The following is a 23,929-nucleotide window of genomic DNA, read 5'->3' as shown; positions in this document are numbered from 1 at the left end:
TTTTGTTATTGGCTATTACATATAATGTAGTTCGCTATTAAATACATAACGCAATATAGCTATTCTGATGGACACGTGGGGGAATTCGGGGACTGTGATTGGATGGTCTCTTCCGATCATCAAAGCCGCTTGTCATCATTTTCACGAGTTTTCATTCACAAACACCTGGGAAATAAATCTCATGTTCCCCATGCAATAAATCGAGGTGGTGAATGGGTTTGAGCTTTCAGGTGAAACGTGGATTGTCAAAGTAAAAGCCAATCAGGCTGATTGTTTGATGTGTGGAACCATCGCGGCTTTGGATTTGTGTTTCCGAGGACAACGATTGTAAGCATTCACTCTCAAAGACCCAATCAATGTTGATAATTACCGCGGCGACTCATGGTCAATTTGCAACTTATCTCTGTAATCGCAAAATCCACAACGAAAAGTCATAAACACTTAAAAAGAAAAGAAATATGCTCAACACTTACTGAACTCACACGTATGATCGCAGCTCTGTACAATTTCAGACTGGAAGAAAAGCGTCAACAAGCTACGTTTGACGTCACATACAAGGTTGACGTGTTATCTCGAGCTACTGTGACGATGCTTTGTGGCCCGGAGTTGGATTCTAAAAATTCGTCTCCCAGTGGAATTATTGTGCATTTTGTTGCACAACCAAAATGATGACATAACAAGTCGCGTAAGGCGAAATTACAACATTTAGTCAAGCTGTCGAACTAACAGAATGAAACTGAACGTAGTCCACCGCTCGATGCAATGGCAGTGAAATTGACAAGAAGAGCGGGGTAGTAGTTGCGCTGAGAAGGATAGCACGCTTTTCTTTATCTCTATTCTTTTTAACTTTCTGAGCGTGTTTTTAATCCAAACATATCACATCTATATGTTTTTGGAATCAGGAACCCACAAGGAATAAGATGAAATTGTTTTTAAATCGATTTCGGAAATTTTATTTTAATAATAATTTTTATATTTTTAATTTTCAGAGCTTGTTTTTAATCCAAATATAACATATTTATATGTTTTTGGAATCAGAAAATGATGAAAAATAAGATAAACGTAAATTTTTGATCGTTTTATATAAAAAAAAAATTGTTTATACAATTTTCAGATTTTTAATAACCAAAGTCATTAATTAATTTTTACGCCACCAAGCTGAAATGCAATACCGAAGTCCGGCCTTTGTCGAAGATTGCTGGGCCAAAATTTCAATCAATTTGATTGAAAAATGAGGGTGTGACAGTGCCGCCTCAACTTTTACAAAAAGCCGGATATGACACCATCAAAGATATTTATCGAAAAAAATAAAAAAAATATCCGGGGATATCATTCCCAGGAACTCTCGTGTCAAATTTCATAAAGATCGGTCCAGTAGTTTGGTCTGAATCGCTCTACACACACACAGACAGACACACACACACACACACACACACACACACACACACACACACACACACACACACACACACACACACACACACACACACACATACACCACAACCCTCGTCTCGATTCCCCCCTCAACATTAAAACATTTAGTCAAAACTTGACTAAATGTAAAAACGATGTTTGGTGGCTTGTCGTCAGACCAGCATTTTGTTGTTGGTCCTCGGGGAGCATATCGCCTTTTGTCTCATATTTATCAACCGGCCTACAAAAAAGCTGGTCTGTCAACAAGCCACCAAACATCTTATAATACTGCTACGGAAGTCGACCATTTTTGCCAATATTTAAAAGCATATATTGGCAATAACAAATACGCATGGTTCCGGTTTACCCATCTGTACCACACGATGTTTCAGTCGACAACAGCATACACTGACGACTTAAAATTCTTCTCGGGAATGTTTTTTAGCTTTACAAATGTCGATAGCATACCCTTTTCTGCTAACTTCCCTGTGAAACAGGACTAAACCAATTATTTTCTGTTTCTAAACACCACAAAATGCCCAAAGTCGAAAGATGTAGTACAAACAGGGGAGTACAACGGAACAGCCGTTTTTGTGAGCGCAGTTGCTGACTGACACAAACTTTTGCATTCGGCTTTTTACATTTAGTCAAGTTTTGACTAAATGTTTTAACATAGAGGGGGAATCGAGACGAGGGTCGTGGTGTATGTGTGTGTGTGTGTGTGTGTGTCTGTCTGTCTGTCTGTGCGTGTGTGTGTGTAGAGCGATTAAACTACTGGACCGATTTTTATGACATTTGACATGAGAGTTCCTGGGAATGATATCCCCGGACGTTTTTTTCAGTTTTCGATAAATTTCTTTGATGACGTCATATCTGGCTTTTTGTAAAAGTTGAGTCGACACTGTCACACCCTCATTTTTCAATCAAATTGATTGAAATTTTGGCCAAGCAATTTTCGACGAAGGCCGGACTTCGGTATTGCATTTCAGCTTGGTGGCTTAAAAATTAATTAATGACTTTGGTCATTACAAATCTGAAAATTGTAAAAAAAATAAAATGTTTATAAAACGATCCAAATTTACATTCATCTTATTTTTCATCATTTCTTGATTCCAAAAACATATAAATATGTTATATTTGGATTAAAAACAAGCTCTGAAATATAAAAATATAAAAATTATGATCAAAATAAAATTTTCGAAATCAATTTGATAACAGTTTCATCTTATTCCTTGTCGGTTCCTGATTCCAAAAACATATAGATATGATATTTTTGGATTAAAAACACGCTCAGAAAGTTAAAACGAAGAGAGGTACAGTAAAGCGTGCTATGAAGCACAGCGCAACCGCTACCGCGCCAAACAGGCTCGTCACTTTCACTGTCTTTTGCACTAGCGGCGGACTACTTTTTTTTTTCTTTTTTTTTTTAACCTCAGTTGCATGCAGGTTTGCTGCTACAATTATTTTTTGCCTTTTTGTTTTTGTTTTTTTGTGTGTGGCTTGGAGCAAACCTTCATAGGTCTTTTCTTTTCTCAGTCAAATGTGTACATTTTTAAATCAACAAACTTTATCAGTAAACTAATATGAAATAAAAATAATCATAACATAAATTTATTCCTAATGTTCAGCTCAGTTTCCAATAATACACCCAAATCTAACTTTTTCCCATATTTAAATTTTCCAATGGTCATTTTGGTGATTAAAATACAATAATTCACAAAATAAATATAATCATTTTTCAAACTTTCCCTAAAATAACCCAAAAATACATTTTCTTCATTCAAAATAATGGCAACATGTATTTTCTTATAAACAAAATCTTTACATATTTTCCAACCCTTCATCACCTCTTGGCAACTAAAAAAGAAATGTTCAAGAGTGTCTAATTCATTACAAAATTCACATTTATTCGATGTTCGTAATCCCATTTTGTTTAATAAAATATTGGTTGGATATATTCTATGTAATAATTTCCAGTGCAGCAGACGTAATCTTTCTTCTTTTGTGCTGTTAACAGCCAATAACCAGTTTCTTTTATCCAAATTTACATTATGTTTTCGTTTCCAAAAATCACAGGCACTCGGAATCTGGACATCAAGATCAACTAAACATGCTCTAATAAACTTTGCTGTTATTTTTCCACCATTAATAATGAAATCCTGCAATGTAAAATATTGATATGGTAATGTGTCTGTGCGTCTGGATTTAAGTGCTGTGCATAATGCATTATATTCAAACTGTCTGGATGGTGTATAACCCACTTTTTCACATAAATCTTCAAAAGAAATAATAATACCATTTTCATTCATGACATCCTTTACAAATGAGATATTATGCTTTATAAAATCTTTAAAGAAATAGGCATTTATGTTTAAATTGAATATTCCTATTGTTCCAAATGCATTGGTCCTTCAAAAAACTCGATTTGACAACACAGCTGTTAAACAGCTTTTTACGAATGAACTAATAAAAAAATAAGAAACGGCGTCTGCTATCAAAACCTGAGATCAACGCATCGACGCAAAAACAAGATACAAGATACAAGAAGATACAAGATACAAGAAATTTTATTGTCCTCATCAATACAAGGAAATTTGGCATGTGTGTGGCAAGACATAATACACTGATACATAGACATTTACAAAGCAACAACTGAAGTTCAATATCAACACACCCTTACGCACACATACCCACTACTTCAGACACACAGGCTACATGTGCCCCTCGGACGTACGCAACCCACAATTCACCCAGCCATACAACTCCACATGCACTTACTCATTCATGCAGCACTCTAGCGCCCGGCCATGCACAACTCACACACTGGAACCCTCGTACGGCTACATATGACACCCGCACAAACATTACAGCCTCAAACATCGTACTAGATCTACAACTAACAAGCATACATCCACTATCAAACACCGAATACATCATCACACATTACATCATAACATATTGCATTATAACACACGCACAAACATTACAACATCAAACATCGTACTATAATCTACAACTAACAAACAATCATACACTATCATTGTCATTTTGTAAGTTTGGAACAACAAATCAAGGCCAGAACAGCTATATAATCACTATTGTATTTTCAGCGTAGCAATAGGGTCCGATATTTAGACTCGAACAAGTATAATGCGACTCGTCTTCAACTCGTCGGCATTATACTTTGTCTCGTCTAAATATCGGACCCTATTGCTACGCTGAAAACACAATAGCTGTTACTAATAGCTATATGAAGCGCCGTAGGCCCTACTGGAAATGAATCAATTCATAAAGCATTCCAGCTCACCGCTGCAAGCAGTCAGGGCCATGTTGATGTTTGGTATGTGGAGGGATGGTCTTGTCCCATGTTAAAGCTGGCCAGATCTGAGACTATGAGGCAAACTGTTTTCACAAGGCGGAATGGGCCTTTAATAAGCTTATTCCAGCATTTTCTTAGGCATAAGTATGTAGACACAGACACAGACACACGCACCAAGACAGACAGACAGACAGACAGACAGCTAGCCCGCTCGCGCGCACACACTCACACGCACGCACGCACTCACGCACGCACGCACGCACACACACACACACACACACACACACACACACACACACACTCATAGACACACACTGACACACACACACTCTCACACACACACACACATACACACACACTGACACACACACATACACACTGACACACACACACACACACTCACATCCCCACACACACACATACATACACACACAAGCACACACACACACACACACACACACACACACACACACACACACACACACACACACACACACACACAGGCTTATCACTCACTCTTTGAGCCCGTGTTGGAACCAGCTTAGGAGACGTGTTTGTAAAAGCCATGCCCTGGAAAGTAATCGTTCGCACAAATTTAAAATAGGCTAGAAAAAAGTACCCCCTGTCTCTGTTTCTTTGTTTCTGTCAGTTCTGTCTGTCTGTCTCTCTCTAGCTGTTTGTCTTCTTCTGTCCGTCCGTCCGTCCGTCCGATTCAGTGTGTGTGTGTGTGTGTGTGTGTGTGTCTGTCTGTGTGTGTCTGTGTGTTCTCTCTCTCTCTCTCTCTCTCTCTCTCTCTCTCTCTCTCTCTCTCTCTCTCTCTCTCTCTCTCTCTCTCTCTCTCTCTCTCTCTCTCTCCAGGCAACAACGAAAACAAGTACACACACTGTTCATCCGATTATGTTATGAGCTGAATTATAAAGAAAATCACTACAAACTTGTCTCACCATTAATCCTTGGTCCAAAGCTCGCATACTGTACCAGCCGGCAATACCAAAGTGGTTCGATCCTAGCATGAGAAAATAAATCAAGTAAAGTGATCAAAGTAAAATATTGCAAATGTTCTGTCTGTCAGTCTGTCTGTGTGCCGTTTGTTTGTTTGTTTGTTTGTTTGTTTGTTTGCTTGTTTGTTTCATTACATCCCTTCATTTTTCCTCACTGCCTGTCTGTGTGTCAGTATGTGTGCCTGTATGCCCTTCTGTGTGTGTGTGTGTGTGTGTGTGTGTGTGTGTGTGTGTGTGTGTGTGTGTGTGTGTGTGTGTATGTATGTGTGTGTGAGTGTGTGTGTGTGTGTATGTGTGTCTGTGAGTCTGTGTGTCTGTCTGCCTGTCTGTCTGTCTGCAGTTTGTTCGTTTGTCTGTCTGCGTGTTTTGGACAGTGATCATGGACCTACCTCTGACACTAACCCAGCCTATTCCACTTTCCTTGGCCTTTTGGATGGCTAGGTCCATGGAGAATTTGCCCACCACGGGGCCTGGAATCAATCATAAAGGGACACAGTTCATAAACTTTGAGAGATGACTTTAGGAGAAACGCAATGGAAAACAAGCACGTGCAACTGCGGTCCGGTGAGAGGAAGAGGCCGGCAGACAGACAAAGAAAGAGAGATGCAAAAGAGAGACAGACAATATTGACAGAGAGGGAGACAGAGAAAAGAGACAGACACTGAGACAGAACGACACAGAAAAGACAGACAGACAGACAGACAGACAGACAGACAGAAAGACAGAGAGGGAGACAGAGAAAAGAGACAGACACTGAGACAGAACGACACAGAAAAGACAGACAGACAGACAGACAGACAGACGGACAGACAGACAGGCAAACACAACCAGAACAACACTTCTATAATTCACTAAGCAATAACTGCACACAAAAGAAGTCTTTCTCCCTCTTTTCGATACAAAGTACTTCTGACTGTCATCAACAGCCCCGATATCATACGGAAACCCCTGACCTGACACTGAGTACCAGTCAAGCAGTACCACAGTCCATCAGTCACATGCACAACATGCTCGTTCCTGTACCTTGACATGCGTCTCGCTTGGTTGGACTTGTCACTTTTCATGTTTCCCGTTTTTTCTGACAAGTATAACTATATCATGGACACTGTCTCGTAAGACAACAAAAACTGAGGGAGTTGGATGACAAAACGCTTTGGGTGAAGTTGGGTATGACATGCTGAACACGAATGAATATAATTATGTGTTGTCGTGACGATTAAATACAGTTCCGAAGAAGTTCAAAGGCAAGAACTTGTATCAGTAACTCCTTCATGTGTAAACAGTTCGACTGACCCTCTCAGATTCACCAGGCGTTTACATTGAATAACACCATCTCTTCACTTGCACACTTAGCAAAAAGCAACAGGAGTTTACATTGAATAACACCATCTCTTCACTTGCACACTTAGCAAAAAGCAACAGGAGTTTACATTGAATAACACCATCTCTTCACTTGGACACTTAGCAAAAAGCAACAGGAGTTTACATTGAATAACACCATCTCTTCACTTGGACACTTAGCAAAAAGCAACAGGAGTTTACATTGAATAACACCATCTCTTCACTTGGACACTTACCACAAAGCAACAGGAGTTTACATTGAATAACACCATCTCTTCACTTGGACACTTAGCAAAAAGCAACAGGAGTTTACATTGAATAACACCATCTCTTCACTTGGACACTTAGCACAAAGCAACAGGAGTTTACATTGAATAACACCATCTCTTCACTTGGACACTTAGCAAAAAGCAACAGGAGTTTACATTGAATAACACCATCTCTTCACTTGGACACTTAGCAAAAAGCAACGGGAGTTTACATTGAATAACACCATCTCTTCACTTGCACACTTAGCAAAAAGCAACAGGAGTTTACATTGAATAACACCATCTCTTCACTTGGACACTTAGCAAAAAGCAACAGGAGTTTACATTGAATAACACCATCTCTTCACTTGGACACTTAGCAAAAAGCAACGGGAGTTTACATTGAATAACACCATCTCTTCACTTGGACACTTAGCAAAAAGCAACAGGAGTTTACATTGAATAACACCATCTCTTCACTTGGACACTTAGCACAAAGCAACAGGAGTTTACATTGAATAACACCATCTCTTCACTTGGACACTTAGCAAAAAGCAACAGGAGTTTACATTGAATAACACCATCTCTTCACTTGGACACTTAGCAAAAAGCAACAGGAGTTTACATTGAATAACACCATCTCTTCACTTGGACACTTAGCAAAAAGCAACAGGAGTTTACATTGAATAACACCATCTCTTCACTTGGACACTTAGCACAAAGCAACAGGAGTTTACATTGAATAACACCATCTCTTCACTTGGACACTTAGCAAAAAGCAACAGGAGTTTACATTGAATAACACCATCTCTTCACTTGGACACTTAGCAAAAAGCAACAGGAGTTTACATTGAATAACACCATCTCTTCACTTGGACACTTAGCAAAAAGCAACAGGAGTTTACATTGAATAACACCATCTCTTCACTTGGACGCTTAAAACAAAGCAACAGGAGTTTACATTGAATAACACCATCTCTTCACTTGGACACTTAACACAAAGCAACAGGAGTTTACATTGAATAACACCGTCTCTTCACTTGGACACTTAGCAAAAAGCAACAGGAGTTTACATTGAATAACACCATCTCTTCACTTGGACACTTACCACAAAGCAACAGGAGTTTACATTGAATAACACCATCTCTTCACTTGGACACTTACCACAAAGCAACAGGAGTTTACATTGAATAACACCATCTCTTCACTTGGACACTTAGCAAAAAGCAACAGGAGTTTACATTGAATAACACCATCTCTTCACTTGGACACTTAGCAAAAAGCAACAGGAGTTTACATTGAATAACACCATCTCTTCACTTGGACGCTTAAAACAAAGCAACAGGAGTTTACATTGAATAACACCGTCTCTTCACTTGGACACTTAAAACAATGCAACAGAGTTTACATTGAATAACACCATCTCTTCACTTGGACACTTAAAACAAAGCAACAGGAGTTTACATTGAATAACACCATCTCTTCACTTGGACACTTAGCAAAAAGCAACAGGAGTTTACATTGAATAACACCATCTCTTCACTTGGACACTTAACACAAAGCAACAGGAGTTTACATTGAATAACACCATCTCTTCACTTGGACACTTACCACAAAGCAACAGTTTACATTGAATAACACCATCTCTTCACTTGGACACTTACCACAAAGCAACAGGAGTTTACATTGAATAACACCATCTCTTCACTTGGACACTTACCACAAATCAACAGGAGTTTACATTGAATAACACCATCTCTTCACTTGGACACTTACCACAAAGCAACAGGAGTTTACATTGAATAACACCATCTCTTCACTTGGACACTTAACACAAAGCAACAGGAGTTTACATTGAATAACACCATCTCTTCACTTGGACACTTACCACAAAGCAACAGGAGTTTACATTGAATAACACCATCTCTTCACTTGGTCACTTACTACAAAGCAACAGGAGTTTACATTGAATAACACCGTCTCTTCACTTGGACACTTACCACAAAGCAACAGGAGTTTACATTGAATAACACCATCTCTTCACTTGGACACTTAACACAAAGCAACAGGAGTTTACATTGAATAACACCATCTCTTCACTTGGACACTTACCACAAAGCAACAGGAGTTTACATTGAATAACACCATCTCTTCACTTGGACACTTACCACAAAGCAACAGGAGTTTACATTGAATAACACCATCTCTTCACTTGGTCACTTACTACAAAGCAACAGGAGTTTACATTGAATAACACCGTCTCTTCACTTGGACACTTACCACAAAGCAACAGGAGTTTACATTGAATAACACCATCTCTTCACTTGGACACTTAACACAAAGCAACAGGAGTTTACATTGAATAACACCATCTCTTCACTTGGACACTTACCACAAAGCAACAGGAGTTTACATTGAATAACACCATCTCTTCACTTGGACACTTAGCAAAAAGCAACAGGAGTTTACATTGAATAACACCATCTCTTCACTTGGACACTTACCACAAAGCAACAGGAGTTTACATTGAATAACACCATCTCTTCACTTGGACACTTAACACAAAGCAACAGGAGTTTACATTGAATAACACCGTCTCTTCACTTGGACACTTACCACAAAGCAACAGGAGTTTACATTGAATAACACTGTCTCTTCACTTGGACACTTACCACAAAGCAACAGGAGTTTACATTGAATAACACCGTCTCTTCACTTGGACACTTACCACAAATCAACAGTCTTGGGGCGTTCTATGCACAGAGGGAATTCGTTCATGAATTAATTAAGCCTCACAGGAGGTTTACAGATCGATGACACCTTATCACTAAAACACCATTACTTACCTGATGGAACACACTCGCAATCATCCTGAACTCAGGTCAAAATGAGTTCGGCTCATTCTCTCCCTGACAGGATGCCTTGAGCGATTTTTTTATTTTTTTACATATTTAGAGCTTTTTGTAATGTATTATTGATATAAGCAGATTCGCGATCGTCGATAATGATTAATTTTTCATGGTGTTTTGTCATTTTTAAATTACAAAGGAATTGATATGTAAGACAGTTTCAAGCGAGCTATTTTTTGCGGCTGTATTTACTGTGCAAACAACTCTAATTAAGTAGATGTGCAACGCCAAGGCACTGCATACCCCAGCGAAAGACAAACCTCTCTCTCTCTCTCTCTCTCTCTCTCTCTCTCTCTCTCTCTCTCTCTCTCTCTCTCTCTCTCTCTCTCTCTCTCAAACACACACGAACACACACACACATACACACACACACACACACACACACACACACACACACACACACACACACACACACACCCAAGTTACACACGTACACACATACACACTCACTCACTCACTCTCTCACACACACTTCACTGTACACACAAAACACACCCCCATACGCACATATAGACAGACGGACATACACACCTTTACAAACAAACACACATACACACACACATACACTTACGCACACGCACAAACACAAACCAACCCACCCACTCTCTCTCTCTCTCTCTCTCTCTCTCTCTCTTTCTCTTTCTCTCTTTATCTCTTATACAAACAGACACACACCCACACACACACACACACACATGTACATACGCACGCATGTACGCACGCACACACCCACATACACACACACACACACACACACACACACACACACATTGACTCACACAAATCTCATACACACAATACACACACTCATACGCACATACACGGTTGGCCTAGTGGTAAGGCGTCCGCCCCGTGATCGGGAGGTCGTGGGTTAGAACCCAGGCCGGGTCATACCTAAGACTTTAAAATTGGCAATCTAGTGGGTGCTCCGCCTGGCGGCTGGCATTATGGGGTTAGTGCATGCTAGGACTGGTTGGTCCGGTGTCAGAATAATGTGACTGGGTGAGACATGAAGCCTGTGCTGCGACTTCTGCCTTTTGTGTGGCGCACGTTATATCTCAAAGCAGCACCGCCCTGATAATTATGGAAACAAACAAACAAACAAATACATTGACTGACACAAATCTCATACACACATAACACACACTTATACGCACATAGACCGGCACGGTTGGCCTAGTGGTAAGGCGTCCGCCCCGTGATCGGGAGGTCGTGGGTTCGAACCCCGGCCGTGTCATACCTAAGACTTTAAAATTGGCAATCTAGTGGCTGCTCCGACTGGCGTCTGGCATTATGGGGTTAGTGCTAGGACTGGTTGGTCCGGTGTCAGAATAATGTGACTGGGTGAGACATGAAGCCTGTGCTGCGACTTCTGTCTTGTGTGTGGCGCACGTTATATGTCAAAGCAGCACCGCCCTGATATGGCCCTTCGTGGTCGGCTGGGCGTTGAGCAAACAAACAAACAAATACGCACATAGACAGTCGGACACACCTTTACAAACAAACACATTACACACTCATACACACACAAACATACACACAAACTCATGCACACACACACACACACACACACACACACACACACACACACACACTCTCTCTCTCTCAAACACACACACACACACACACACACACACACACACACACACACACACACACACTCACTCACACGCACTCACTCATTCTCTAACAAAAAACTTCATACACACAAAACACACACCCATTCGCACATATGGACAGACGGACATGCACACCTTTACAAACAAACACACATACACGCACACACATACACTTATGCCCACATACATAGAGATTACACAACGTCATCGAGTGAGGGACCGAAAAATATTGAAACTCGAGGATGATTTTTTTGTGGTATCAACCGAGACCGTAGGTCGAGGCTAATACCACACAAAAAAATCATCCAAGAGTTTCAATATTTTTTGGTCCCTCACAAGATGACGTTTGTGTAATTTGTGTATACAATGATAAATTGATTGTATACAATGATCAATCTCTATACCTTCCTGTCACTGGAAGCAGCAACACTTGAAAGCATAAGTTCCCTTGACAAACGTCATTTATGATTGGCGTCATCTATGAATGACGTCACTGTCTAGACAAGACAAGTGCCGGTATCGGCAAACCTTGTCGCGGCAAAGGGCTATGACCCGTGCCTTGATACCATTGAGATCATAGGAGATGCACAGCAGTGCCGATACCAGGTTTCTTTAGCTTCACTTTAAAATGATATCAGAACGATAGTTATTCACTTGAAAGTGAACACAGGAGAGTTGTATACACACACACACCACACACACACGAGTACAGACTCATGCACGCGTGCGCACACACACTCAAATACACACACACACACAAATAAGCTACACACACACCACACATGTATACGAGTACAGACTCATGCACGCGTGCGCGCGCACACACACACACACACACACACACACACACACACACACACACACACACACACACACACACACACACACACAGTAACACTAACACATGTGCACAAAATGAACACAAACACACACACTGCGCGAGAGAGAAAGACCACAGGGAGGCATGACGTCATGATGCATTAATTGACGTCAAAGACTTTCGACCGTGACGTATTCTTCTTACGCGAGCTTTATCCATAGACTTGGAAACTACGGAATTTCTACCCGTCCAAAGCGGCCTGGGGTGGCGTTTGCTGAAAAAATGGGGGCGCCTATTTTACCCACCGTATTTTTGTTAGTATGGTCCCCATTTTTGGTGAACTTCCATCTCCAACTGTAGCACGTAGCCGGGCACAACGAATCCTTCTTTATCATGTATTATTCGGTGTGCACATTTCTCAAATCGATTACAGTATAGCGTTCACGGGATACCTCCAGCTTCGCTGGGAATATGGCAAAAGTGTCACGTGATAATCAACCGTTTGGTTTCGGCGCTAACTGGAGCAGACGATTTTTTCTGTAACCAGTTGACAGTGATGAAACCATATATTACGGTCTCCTTCCGGCAGCAGTCCCAAAATTTCGACTTGTTTTGACCTTAGAACGACGTCTTTATCATAACTGTGAAGAACAGAACGGAGTTCACTGTCGAAGTCGGCCAATCTGCAATCGTTTTCGTCTCGCGAACACTGATCTCAAATTTAGATCAGTGCTCGCGAAAACCATATGGGAGATAACTCTGTCTTTTTGTTTTGATAGATTCGCGTAGGACTGTAGCGTCCGGTCAGGGAGAGAATGAGCCGAACTCATTTTGACCTGAGTTCAGGATGACTCGCAATTGCATCCAACAACATTAATTGACATGGTTGTATGACAGAGATGACCAAATCGTCCGCCCGATCGCCAGGGGCGAGTAAAAATTCCGCCGGGCTAGTAGAAACCGCCTGGCAACTCGCCTGGCTGGCCAGTGAACATTCTGGTCCACACTCCAATGCAACACTTTTGGTTGTAATATCGAGTTTCAAAGCCATAATAACTGCAGATGCAGCAACTGTGGTATGTAACGGGCCAGTAAAATTTCTGGCGGGCTAGTGACTTTCTTGAAGTAACTCGCGCAGCTTGCGAGTTAACATATTGAGATTTGGCAGCATCCCTTGTAGCATGTAACTGCCTGTATCTGTGGTGGTTTACACAAGATTGAAGCAAAAAATAATCCAAAAACGTACTGACCGAGAAGGTTGTGTCCATCCACCAAGGCGGTAGCAGCAGTCTCCTTGACCACTTGGGGTTCCGTGCCCACTGAGGCCACCATGGACAGCAGAAGGTCCTCAATGTAAAATTCTGAACGAGGCGTAGAAGAAAGTACAACACATCATTTGCAAAGCGAGTTTACAACTACACTAATGTGGGGTTGATTTGGGGGGTACCCTTATTCGGAAGGCGGTCACGTGACCCCTGGTTTGACCTTTTGATCGTATGTCAAAGTTGCCAAGTTATGCCTATTCTGGATGTGTTTGTGCATTGCGAGTTTACAACCACACTGATATTCAAACGGACAAGCACACAGACACACTGCAAGACAGATTGACACTGACACAGAAATACAGATTTTGTTGGCAGCAAATCCATGAAATCAAGAAGATACCCCTCAGAATTGACGCCTAAACCTCCTGTTTTCGACTGCTCATGCGAAGGACACCTTCATCAGAAGGAATGGCATGACACAAGAATCAAACAAGAGAGCGAAACAAAACAACTTGTTCTGGATAGATAATTGGTTTGTCCTTTTTGTCGTATGTCAAAGTTGCCAAGTTATGCCTATTCTGGGGTTTTTTTGTCAATTTTTGTATTGATACCTTTATATTTGTCAGGTCGATTTGGAGGTTACACTTATTTGGAAGGCGATCACGTGACCCTTGGTTTGACCTTTTCATCGTATGTCAAAGTTGCCAAGTTATGCCTATTCTGGATTTGTTTGTCGATTTTTGAATTGGTACCTTAACTTTTGTCAGGTCGATTTGCACCTGCAAAAGAAATCTTTGATCCGAAAATTGTGCCAGCAAAGTTAAGTGCCTTTAATAGCAAAAGAAGTTTGAATGAAATGACACGGAAATGAATGTTTTTGTTGGGGTACCAAAATGGGTGCAATATGTTTTTCGCCGAATTCATATGAATGCGATTTGAGCACAGAAAGTTGTTGAGACAGTCAACATTGGAGAATGATAGTATCTTTCGGCCCCACCCTAGTCCTAAACCGCTCCCTCCTCCCTCCTCCCATGCCCCCCCCCCCCCCCACACACACACACCTCCCCCCCCCCCCCCACCAGCGTTTTCGTAAAAACTTACCGACACTTGCAAACACCATAGGAAACAAATAATAAAGAATAAACATGTAAACACTTTGCATTTATTGGATGGGCTAGATTGAATTTAAAAAAAATGTAAACTTAAAAAACGTCTTCTTTCTTTCTTTCTTTTTTTCTTTCTTTTTATTTTAATTGTTATACAAACCCAGTCTGTTGAGGCCATGGCTGAAGTGACCTCGATAATCAGCGGCGACCAGAAGGTCCGCCAGTGCGCATGCGTGGCTGGGAGCGGCGCCGACTTTTTCCAGGCATCTGACACAAAACGCGTGCAACTCGTCTCGTGCAATGATGATGTTGTCACTGTTGTCACTGCCTCCCTGCTTCGAGGGGCTGGTAGAATCTGCCATACTTGTCGATTTTCAAGTGTTCGCAGAGAATGTTACACTGGTATGACGGACAAGATGTGCTTCAAAACCACAACGATCAAAATAATGTCAACTGAATTTCTAAGCGAATGTCGGTGATATGACAATGAGATTGTGTCAGTGACACTTTGCTGCTGTCGAGCTGTGTATTTAACACCAGCGAAGTATGAGTTATCTCCCCTCAACCGCTGTGCAACGAGTATACTTACACTCGTGTTTCTCTTTCGTTTAGCCTAAGTAACAACTTACTGAACTGAATGGAGGCCGCCTTATCATAGATAAATCACAGTCAGTTACTGCCCGGAGTTGAAACTTGGAGCAAGTAGCCTACTGTCGGGTGGCCTTGGAACCCCCAGTTTGCTCACCGAGTCACGGTCAGACCGGGTTTACAATGTACTACGATGCTGAGCGACACGCACAGTTCTTGGGATACTCGGAATCCATTATTAATTATTAAGTGCGGTCACAGTCACTGAGGCATATATCAGCTTAGCTGTCACAACCGCCCAAAAAAAATGCGTGACCATGGCCAATTGGTCATTGGTAGGCCTACAAAAGTTTGACATTCGTGTTTCACTCAGTGAGGCAACACGAGAGTTCATTGCTTAGATAACCTACAACACCTGAACACACGCAGAGGTTCAGCAGAGAAGCCCAGAAAATAGGTCATCAATGTAACGCAATAACAAGCCACAGGTACCTGAAACTATTGACACAAGTGTTTTGAAGTGTCCGTGTTTGTGTGTGTGTTTTGTTTGCGTGTGTTTTCAAGTGTGTGTATTAGTGTGTGTGTGCCGTGTGCGGCGTAGCGTGTCTAGAGTGTTTGTGTGTACTATGTGCCGCCGGCGCGCGTGCGTTTGTGTGTGTCACGGTGTGTGTGTGTGTGTGTGTGTGGTGTGTGTGTGTGTGTGTGTGTCACAGTCAGAGTTTCTGTGTCTGTTTATGCCTTCACGTATATTCCAACGCCTGTCCCCCGAATCCAAATGGTTTATGTGGTCTTCAGCCGCCGCGCGTAACAAATTTCAAATTACATGCGTGATTATGGGTGTAGGTAGCTCTAAGCGTACGACCGCACTATGTACAACGTTTATGTGTACCCTTTGTCAGCGTGACTAACGGTACTATGAATGATATCGAACGCCACGGCCTGAACTACAACTCCTTTGCCGATGACACGCAGCTCCAGAACAGCGCCAAGCCGGAGGACGTTGACGATCTCCTTGGATCCATCTCCAGTTGTTTCACTGACATCAAGAACTGGATGACTGAGAACAAGCTGAAGCTGAACAGTGAGAAGACGGAGGCACTTCTCGTTGGAACACGACAGAAGATTGCTTCCCTCACTGTGACCGACCTCCAGCTGGATGACACGACTGTTCCATTCTCCCCTGCTTTCAAGAGCCTTGGCGTCTTTCTCGACTCCACTCTCTCCATGCAGACACACATCTCCTTCATCATCAAGACCTGCTTTTTCCACCTACGACGCATCGCCTCCATCCGTCGCTACCTCACCCACGACGCCTGTGTCAAGCTGGTTGTCTCCCTCATCTTCAGTCGTCTGGACTACTGCAACTCCCTTCTGGCTGGCCTCCCCGCCTCATCCATTCATGGCCTACAACGAGTCCAGAACGCCGCTGCCAGGCTGACGTTGAGGAAGACGAAGCGAGACCACATCACCCCCCTACTTCGCTCCTTGCACTGGCTCCCTGTCAACACCCGAATCTCCTACAAACTGTCCACTCTGGTCTACAAGTGTCTCAACGACTCTGCTCCCGAGTACCTTCAATCCTCCCTGGACCTGTACACCCAGCCCTCCGACCGTCCCCTTCGTTCTGTTGCTGACCCTCTCCGCCTCCACATCCCTCGCTCGAAACTCGCATCTGCTGGTCAGCGTGCATTTCCCTCCGCGGGCCCCTCCGTCTGGAACTCCCTGCCGCTTGAGCTTCGCCAGAGCCCCTCTCTTGACGCGTTCAAGAGTAGGTTGAAGACTCAGTTCTTCCCGTAGCTGGCTGCGACTTTCATGCTCGACGTGATGTGTTGTGCCCCAAAAGACATTCTTGTGCTGTGCTCTGTGAGAGGTGTTTTCTTTGTGCTTAATATTATTCTGTTTGGACCTAGCTATTGATGTGTACATTGTTGTTAAACAGTTGTTTGTTTACCAGGGTTTGCTAGTGTGTGATAGGGTTCGTGTCCGTCTGAAGATGTTAGTTTCTTTGTTAGTCCTGTGTTGACAACTCTTCGACAAGCGCTTAGAACTGTACCCACGGAATACGCGCTATATAAGCTTCATATTGATAACTTAAAGGCACAGTAAGCCTCCCGTAAACCATCACAGAGCTCCCCGAGCGTCTACATACAGTACAAGCATACTTCAATTTGAACGCTCACCGAACGGGAACTGACATCCTGGCTGCTTTCTGTCGAGCGGCGTGAGAAATTTTGAAAGAATTTTCGGCATACTGGGGCTTTAAATACCGACGCTTTTGGTCAAGGGCAGGTGATTGCCGGTACCGGTAGTGTGAGAGAATAGGAAAATGAGCCCACACATTGTCTCGGGTCATTGCACGCAAATGTACATGCACTTTATCGGAATACTTAGATGATGACTTCAAAATATATATTGTCAGTCTTTATTCCATTTTTGGTTTTTATTGTATGCATGTTGTGTTCCCTTGTCATGGGAATAGAATACATGGTCACCAACCAATACACACACACACACACACACACACACACACTGAGTGACATACTTACACGTGACACACACACACAAACAGAAAAACACCGCCCCCCCCCACACACACACACACACATACAACACACATATAAAACACGCACGCACAAACAAACGCGCGCGTACACACACACGCACAAACTCACACACACAGTCACCATCAACAGCATATCTGCTTTGACCTAAGGAATGGATATACATAAAACGAACAAATCCATCGGGAGGAGCAGAATTTTAAGTATTTCAAGCTTTTGAATTCAATGCATTTATCGCAACAGGCTTTTTTTTAAACTGTCATCTCTTATTTCTCTTTAATGCGTATGTGGATTTGAGTTAATTCCCTTCACAGCACAGGAAGTTGACACTCGCCTGACGATTTATTTTTTGTACAATGCTGACAATGGGTTCCTTCTGCTAGAAAACATTAACATGGACAAAGAACTTGGAACTCAGGGAGTTGGGAGTCAGACCGATTCCAATAATCGCATTCATTTAATCAATTACGTGTAGCATAGTTACAGAGCATGTTCGAGTAAATCATTTCGGGCGTGTCTCAGTTACGGAGGAGCGAATGTCCCATGCTCTTCTCCAGGTCAAATTCTCCAGGTCAAATTTCTAAAATGTTGCCGTAAACAGAGGAGCTTTAAGCTAGGCCACTCTTGCCAAAGGTTCCACCCCATATTTCCTGGCCAAGTTGTCCTGATGGGTAAAAACAGAAAGTTGAGTTAGCACTAAATACAGGATTAACCAGTCGCGTAAGGCGAAATTACTACATTTAGTCAAGCTGTGGAACTCACAGAATGAAGCTGAACGTAGTCCGCCGCTAGTGCAAAACGGGCAGTGAAAGTGACGAGCCTGTTTGGCGCGGCAGCGGTTACGCTGTGCTTCATAGCACGCTTTACTGTACCTCTCTTCGTTTTAACTTTCTGAGCGTGTTTTTAATCCAAACATATCATATCTATATGTTTTTGGAATCAGGAACCGACAAGGAATAAGATGAAATAGATTTTTGAAACGATTTTGGAAATTTAATTTTGATCATAATGTTTTAAATTTTTTTAATTTTCAAAGCTTGTTTTTAATCCAAATTACCATATTTATATGTTTTAGGAATCAGAAAATGATGAAGAATAAGATGAACGTAAATTTGGATCGTTTTATAAAAAAAATTTATTTTTACAATTTTCTGATTTTTAATGACCAAAGTCATTAATTAATTTTTAAGCCACCAAACTGAAATGCAATACCGAAGTCCGGCCTTCGTCGAAGATTGCTTGGCCAAAATTTCAATTGAAAAATGAGGGTGTGACAGTGCCGCCTCAACTTTTACAAAAAGTCGGATATGACGTCATCAAAGACATTTATCGCAAAAAGGAAAACAACGTCCGGGGATATCATTCCCAGGAACTCTCATGTCAAATTTCAGAAAGATCGGTCCAGTAGTTTAGTCTGAATCGCTCTACACACACACACACACACACACACACACACACACACACACACACACACACACATACACCACGACCCTCGTCTCGATTCCCCCTCTATGTTAAAACATTTAGTCAAAACTTGACTAAATGTAAAAGCACCTTATAGAAACAATCTAATATTTGATAAAACAAATAATATTGTTAGTATATTTTTGATGGGAGATGGAACTAAATAGAGCAGGTTCTTTTTCAGTTAATGTGAGTCTTTGGTAAAAACGGCAAAACTTAGTAGCCTATTCTTCAACATTTGCTCTACTCGAAGTGTGTGTGTGTGTGTGTGTGTGTGTGTGTGTGTGTGTGTGTGTGTGTGTGTGTGTGTGTGTGTGTGTGTGTGTGTGTGTGTGTGTGTGTGTGTGTGTGTGTGTGTGTGTGTGTGTGTGATACAGCAAGCAGCACCAAACAACCGTTTGGAATATGAACTCACCGCCGATTCTATAGTCTTGGATGTGTAAGCAATACCCCCTTGTCTGTCACAGGTAGCCATGTGTCGCTTCTCCGGGTCACCTGGCACCAGCACTTCCGTTTCTCCCTCCGCCTGCACAGGTAAAAAAAAAACCTCAATTTTCAACAACGTACATGTTTTCTTTTGAACATGTTAAAGGAAAGCTCCCGTGTGGTATGCTTTTTTTGTCCACCGCTTTCCCTCGGTTAGTGCCATAGAGAAGGGAGTATATTCATTGCATTAGGGACATCCAGATTCAACCTTCATCAGGCGAACATTCGTCGGTGGTGGGGATTTCCCCTCTATTTTAAACTTTGTGCCTCAATGCGCATGCGCTAGGTTTTTCGTCCCCACCACTGCTTGCCGAAGACCGGGATCTGCGTGGTGAACTTGAAAGGCGTGTTTGACGAACCTCAATCAGCAATCTTCGTGAGTACATTTCGTCCTTTTCATAATGTTAAAAATATGTTTTATGTGCGCAGTGTTAAAGTTTAATATCTTTACGACGCTTCTGTGGACTGTGCATCTGTAAACTGTTCATTTTGGAGGCCTAGTGCATGAACACGGATTCCCACACAAAACTCAGAACTTGAGTCGACGGGCGACATATCCTGCCAATTATCTCCCTTGATCTCTCTTGCACAAGACACTTGTTTCCACAAGGCCTATTTCAGTATTTGTTTTAGAGTTGGGAGATTTTACAGGAATGAATCTAAAAATCGATTTTTTTTCAGTGTTGCTGGTGTACCCAGCATATTCAGATGTCTGGAATATTCCGATAAAAAAGACTCGTCATAACACTACTCGTCATCACTGTTTCGAAAAACAGACGAACGCGCACGACGAACTTCGCGTAGATCTGGACCGAAATTGGAAAGTGGTGACCGTGACGGGATGTGACGTCACCACTTCAACAAACTCGCGAAGATCGGAACTCACGAACTTTTGACGAAGGCAAATATCTGGATGTCTCTATTATATTTAAACAAAAAGACTGACAGGTAGTAGTTTACACGAGTTTTTTACTCACTTAAATAACAAACGAAGCTACAAAAACAGCAACAACATTCACTTTATTAGCAGTTTGAAGCAGTCCACTGGCGTAGAAAATCTGTAGGTCACATGGTCAATTTAGGTCCACAAATTATTTTCAGGACACAGATGACAGAAAGACAGTGAGCTGTGCTTTTGGCGACAGAAGAATGTTTATGGGTTGCTCTCCAGAGCTGGGTTCCATTTTGTGACATGCATTGTCAGTCCTTTAAATAATTATATAACGTTAATTAAATGGCAACTAGAACGTAGTATCTTTACTGTACTCCAGTTAGATAATGATACAGACACGCAACAGAAAACATAATATATATTATTGTCTTTTCTTCTTTTTATTAACTTTTTCTGTGTGTTCGAATCCATGTCACAACCTTTGGTTTCTTTGTTACGAAGTTGCCTTACATTGAAATCCTTGTCATTAACTGAACGTAGGCAAATAAAATGTGCAACTATTTCTAATTCTTTATCTGCAGGCCAGGGATATCTAGGGAACCAGTATTTATTAAGGAAGTCAATGTGTATGGTTAAAATGTCTCAGTTCATTAAAGAAAAGTCAACTTCGTAACATATGGTTTCCCCTTATACCCAGCTCTGAAGAATAACCCATATAACATTTCACTCTTCACTGAGTAACCGAGCAAAATCAACTCAACGTCGTCATAATTATTCATTAAATTATCAGCTTCAATTTGCGTGCGTGTTTGCCGTATTGGTCTGTCAAAAAGCATGTCTCTTGTCCTTTCTTTTATCAAGTTGTTGCGTATCTTTATTCACTCATTAGTTCAACAAAGGCAACCGGATCAACATACCGGTTCCAGGTCGCGGCAGTGGTCAAGTAGGTCACTCATTCTGTCCGTGAAGCCTGGCGCGAAGGCAGCGGGGTCAATGGCCACGAAGCAATGACCCTGGAGTACACAATGCGAAATAAACACACATACTTATTCGGGTGTTAGGTAGGTAGCCACAGAAACACACAATGACACACGTGTACAAGCGGAGAGAGAGAGAGAGAGAGAGAGAGAGAGAGAGAGAGAGAGAGAGAGAGAGAGAGAGAGAGAGAGAACACACACACAGACACACACAGACAGACAGACACACACACACACACACACACACATTCACACACACTGAATCAAAACGCAAACACAAAACCAAGCATTCGAATACCACAAAGGAAGCCTGAATGTCAGGGTCACGAGATACTGACGATGTTAGGATGGCCTTCATGCAGCACCCAATTGGGGACGTGGTGGGCGTAGGCAGAACCGCTGAGAATGCCACAGAAAATCTCCACCATCATGCCCAGGCCATACCCCTTGTATCCGCCTTGGGGGAGAGAAAAAGACAAGCAGAGAAAGATGTCACATCAAGGGGGAGTATTGAGAATCGTTGTAATAGACTTTGTTCGGAAATAACTCTGTCGGGTTTGTTGTGGGTTGTGAAAGAGTGAATTACTTTTAGCTAATCAAACTCTCCCGCTTAACATCATAGCGACCAGTTACTAGTAAGGGGTGCGTCTGAAACATGTGACTGAAGAGCGCGTGTAGAAAGCTTGCCACATGCACACTAAAAGCAATAGTTTTCACTGTTTCACAACTCATACAAATTATTATTATATGAAGTCTTATATCGCGCGCGTATCTCCAGACTCGGACTCAAGGCGCAGGGATCTATTTATGCCGTGTGAGATGGAATTTTTTACACAATACATCACGCATTCACATCGACCAGCAGATCGCAGCCATTTCGGCGCATATCCTACTTTTCACGGCCTATTATTCCAAGTCACACGGGTATTTTGGTGGACATTTGTTTTATCTATGCCTATACAATTTTTGCCAGGAAAGACCCTTTTGTCAATCGTGGGATCTTTAACGTGCACACCCCAATGTAGTGTACACGAAGGGACCTCGGTTTTTCGTCTCATCCGAAAGACTAGCACTTGAACCCACCATCTAGGTTAGGAAAGGGGGTGAGAAAATTGCTAACGCCCTGACCCAGGGTCGAACTCGCAACCTCTTGCTAGTTATTTTTAAAATGTGTCTATTGTTCTAAAACAGCAATGAAGAGCTAACTAAGCACCAATCATATCTCCTGTAAGCCGTGCATACTTGCCATCTCATAAATGTATAGATTGACATGACCTCTGTGGATTTGTGTTTAGATAAACGTATGACATTCTGTGAAATTATGGATGAGCAGTATCTTTCACGGACTTGTGAACAATAACTATCTCTCATAAAATCATGGATGCTCATGATCTCCTCAAAATTGTGGATGGACTTGATTTCTCACCAAATAATAAATGTGCATGATCCCTCACAAACTTACGTAGGAACATGACCTTCCACGAATTTGGCGATAATAGAGGCCTCTCATGAAATTACGTATAGAATGACCACTCTCACAGTTACGGATGCATGGGCATGCTCTCTCCATAAATGTTATTTGCGTTTTTGACCAAAATATGACATTTTACACAGATCTCGACAGACCGCTAGCGCGGTCTCGGAGAACAATGACTGTCTCGATCTGTGTAAAATGTCATATTTTGGTCAAAAACGCAAATAACGTATAATATATGTTGGTTTAGGGTAACATGACCCCCCAAAAATAGGGTCTGTAGGTCGGCTTTTTTATTTTTTCATTTTTTTTATTTTTTAGTCTCGGTATTGGTCGCAAAATGTGCCAGCGGTGGTTGTTTTTCGGATTTTTTTTTTATAAATTAAAACACCCGTTTAAGGTTCTGTCGGGTTACCCTAAACCAACATATATTTTTGTTTGGCCTT

At 41.9% G+C, this 23,929-nt stretch overlaps 2 protein-coding genes across 4 annotated transcripts in view; both read right to left on the bottom strand.

Moving 5' to 3' along the window:
• The window catches only part of LOC138981524 (uncharacterized oxidoreductase YjmC-like), a 39,378-nt gene extending 23,338 nt beyond the window's left edge, over positions 1-16,040 (bottom strand). Inside the window, exons 1-5 of one of the 3 annotated variants that reach the window (XM_070354470.1) lie at positions 15,202-16,040; positions 13,921-14,031; positions 6,123-6,203; positions 5,677-5,738; positions 5,249-5,302 (exon numbers count right to left, since the gene is read on the bottom strand). In XM_070354470.1, the coding sequence (XP_070210571.1) occupies positions 5,249-5,302; positions 5,677-5,738; positions 6,123-6,203; positions 13,921-14,031; positions 15,202-15,403 (510 nt within the window). In that variant the 5' untranslated portion in view covers positions 15,404-16,040. The remainder of the gene's footprint in view (positions 1-5,248; positions 5,303-5,676; positions 5,739-6,122; positions 6,204-13,920; positions 14,032-15,201) is intronic. The other 2 variants (XM_070354468.1, XM_070354471.1) reach the window with 2 other exon arrangements.
• Positions 16,041-18,325: 2,285 nt separating this feature from the next.
• Positions 18,326-23,929, bottom strand: part of LOC138981522 (uncharacterized oxidoreductase YjmC-like) — a 12,266-nt gene continuing 6,662 nt past the window's right edge. Inside the window, exons 10-13 of the mRNA XM_070354466.1 lie at positions 22,348-22,466; positions 21,950-22,045; positions 20,070-20,180; positions 18,326-18,854 (exon numbers count right to left, since the gene is read on the bottom strand). Of these exons, the coding sequence (XP_070210567.1) occupies positions 18,804-18,854; positions 20,070-20,180; positions 21,950-22,045; positions 22,348-22,466 (377 nt within the window). The 3' untranslated portion in view covers positions 18,326-18,803. The remainder of the gene's footprint in view (positions 18,855-20,069; positions 20,181-21,949; positions 22,046-22,347; positions 22,467-23,929) is intronic.

Source organism: Littorina saxatilis, linkage group LG12 (genome assembly GCF_037325665.1).
Source record: "Littorina saxatilis isolate snail1 linkage group LG12, US_GU_Lsax_2.0, whole genome shotgun sequence".
NCBI classification, from domain to species: Eukaryota; Metazoa; Mollusca; class Gastropoda; order Littorinimorpha; family Littorinidae; genus Littorina; species Littorina saxatilis.
Note: the sequence above shows the minus strand (reverse complement) of the source record. Positions and strands in the feature narration are given on the sequence as shown.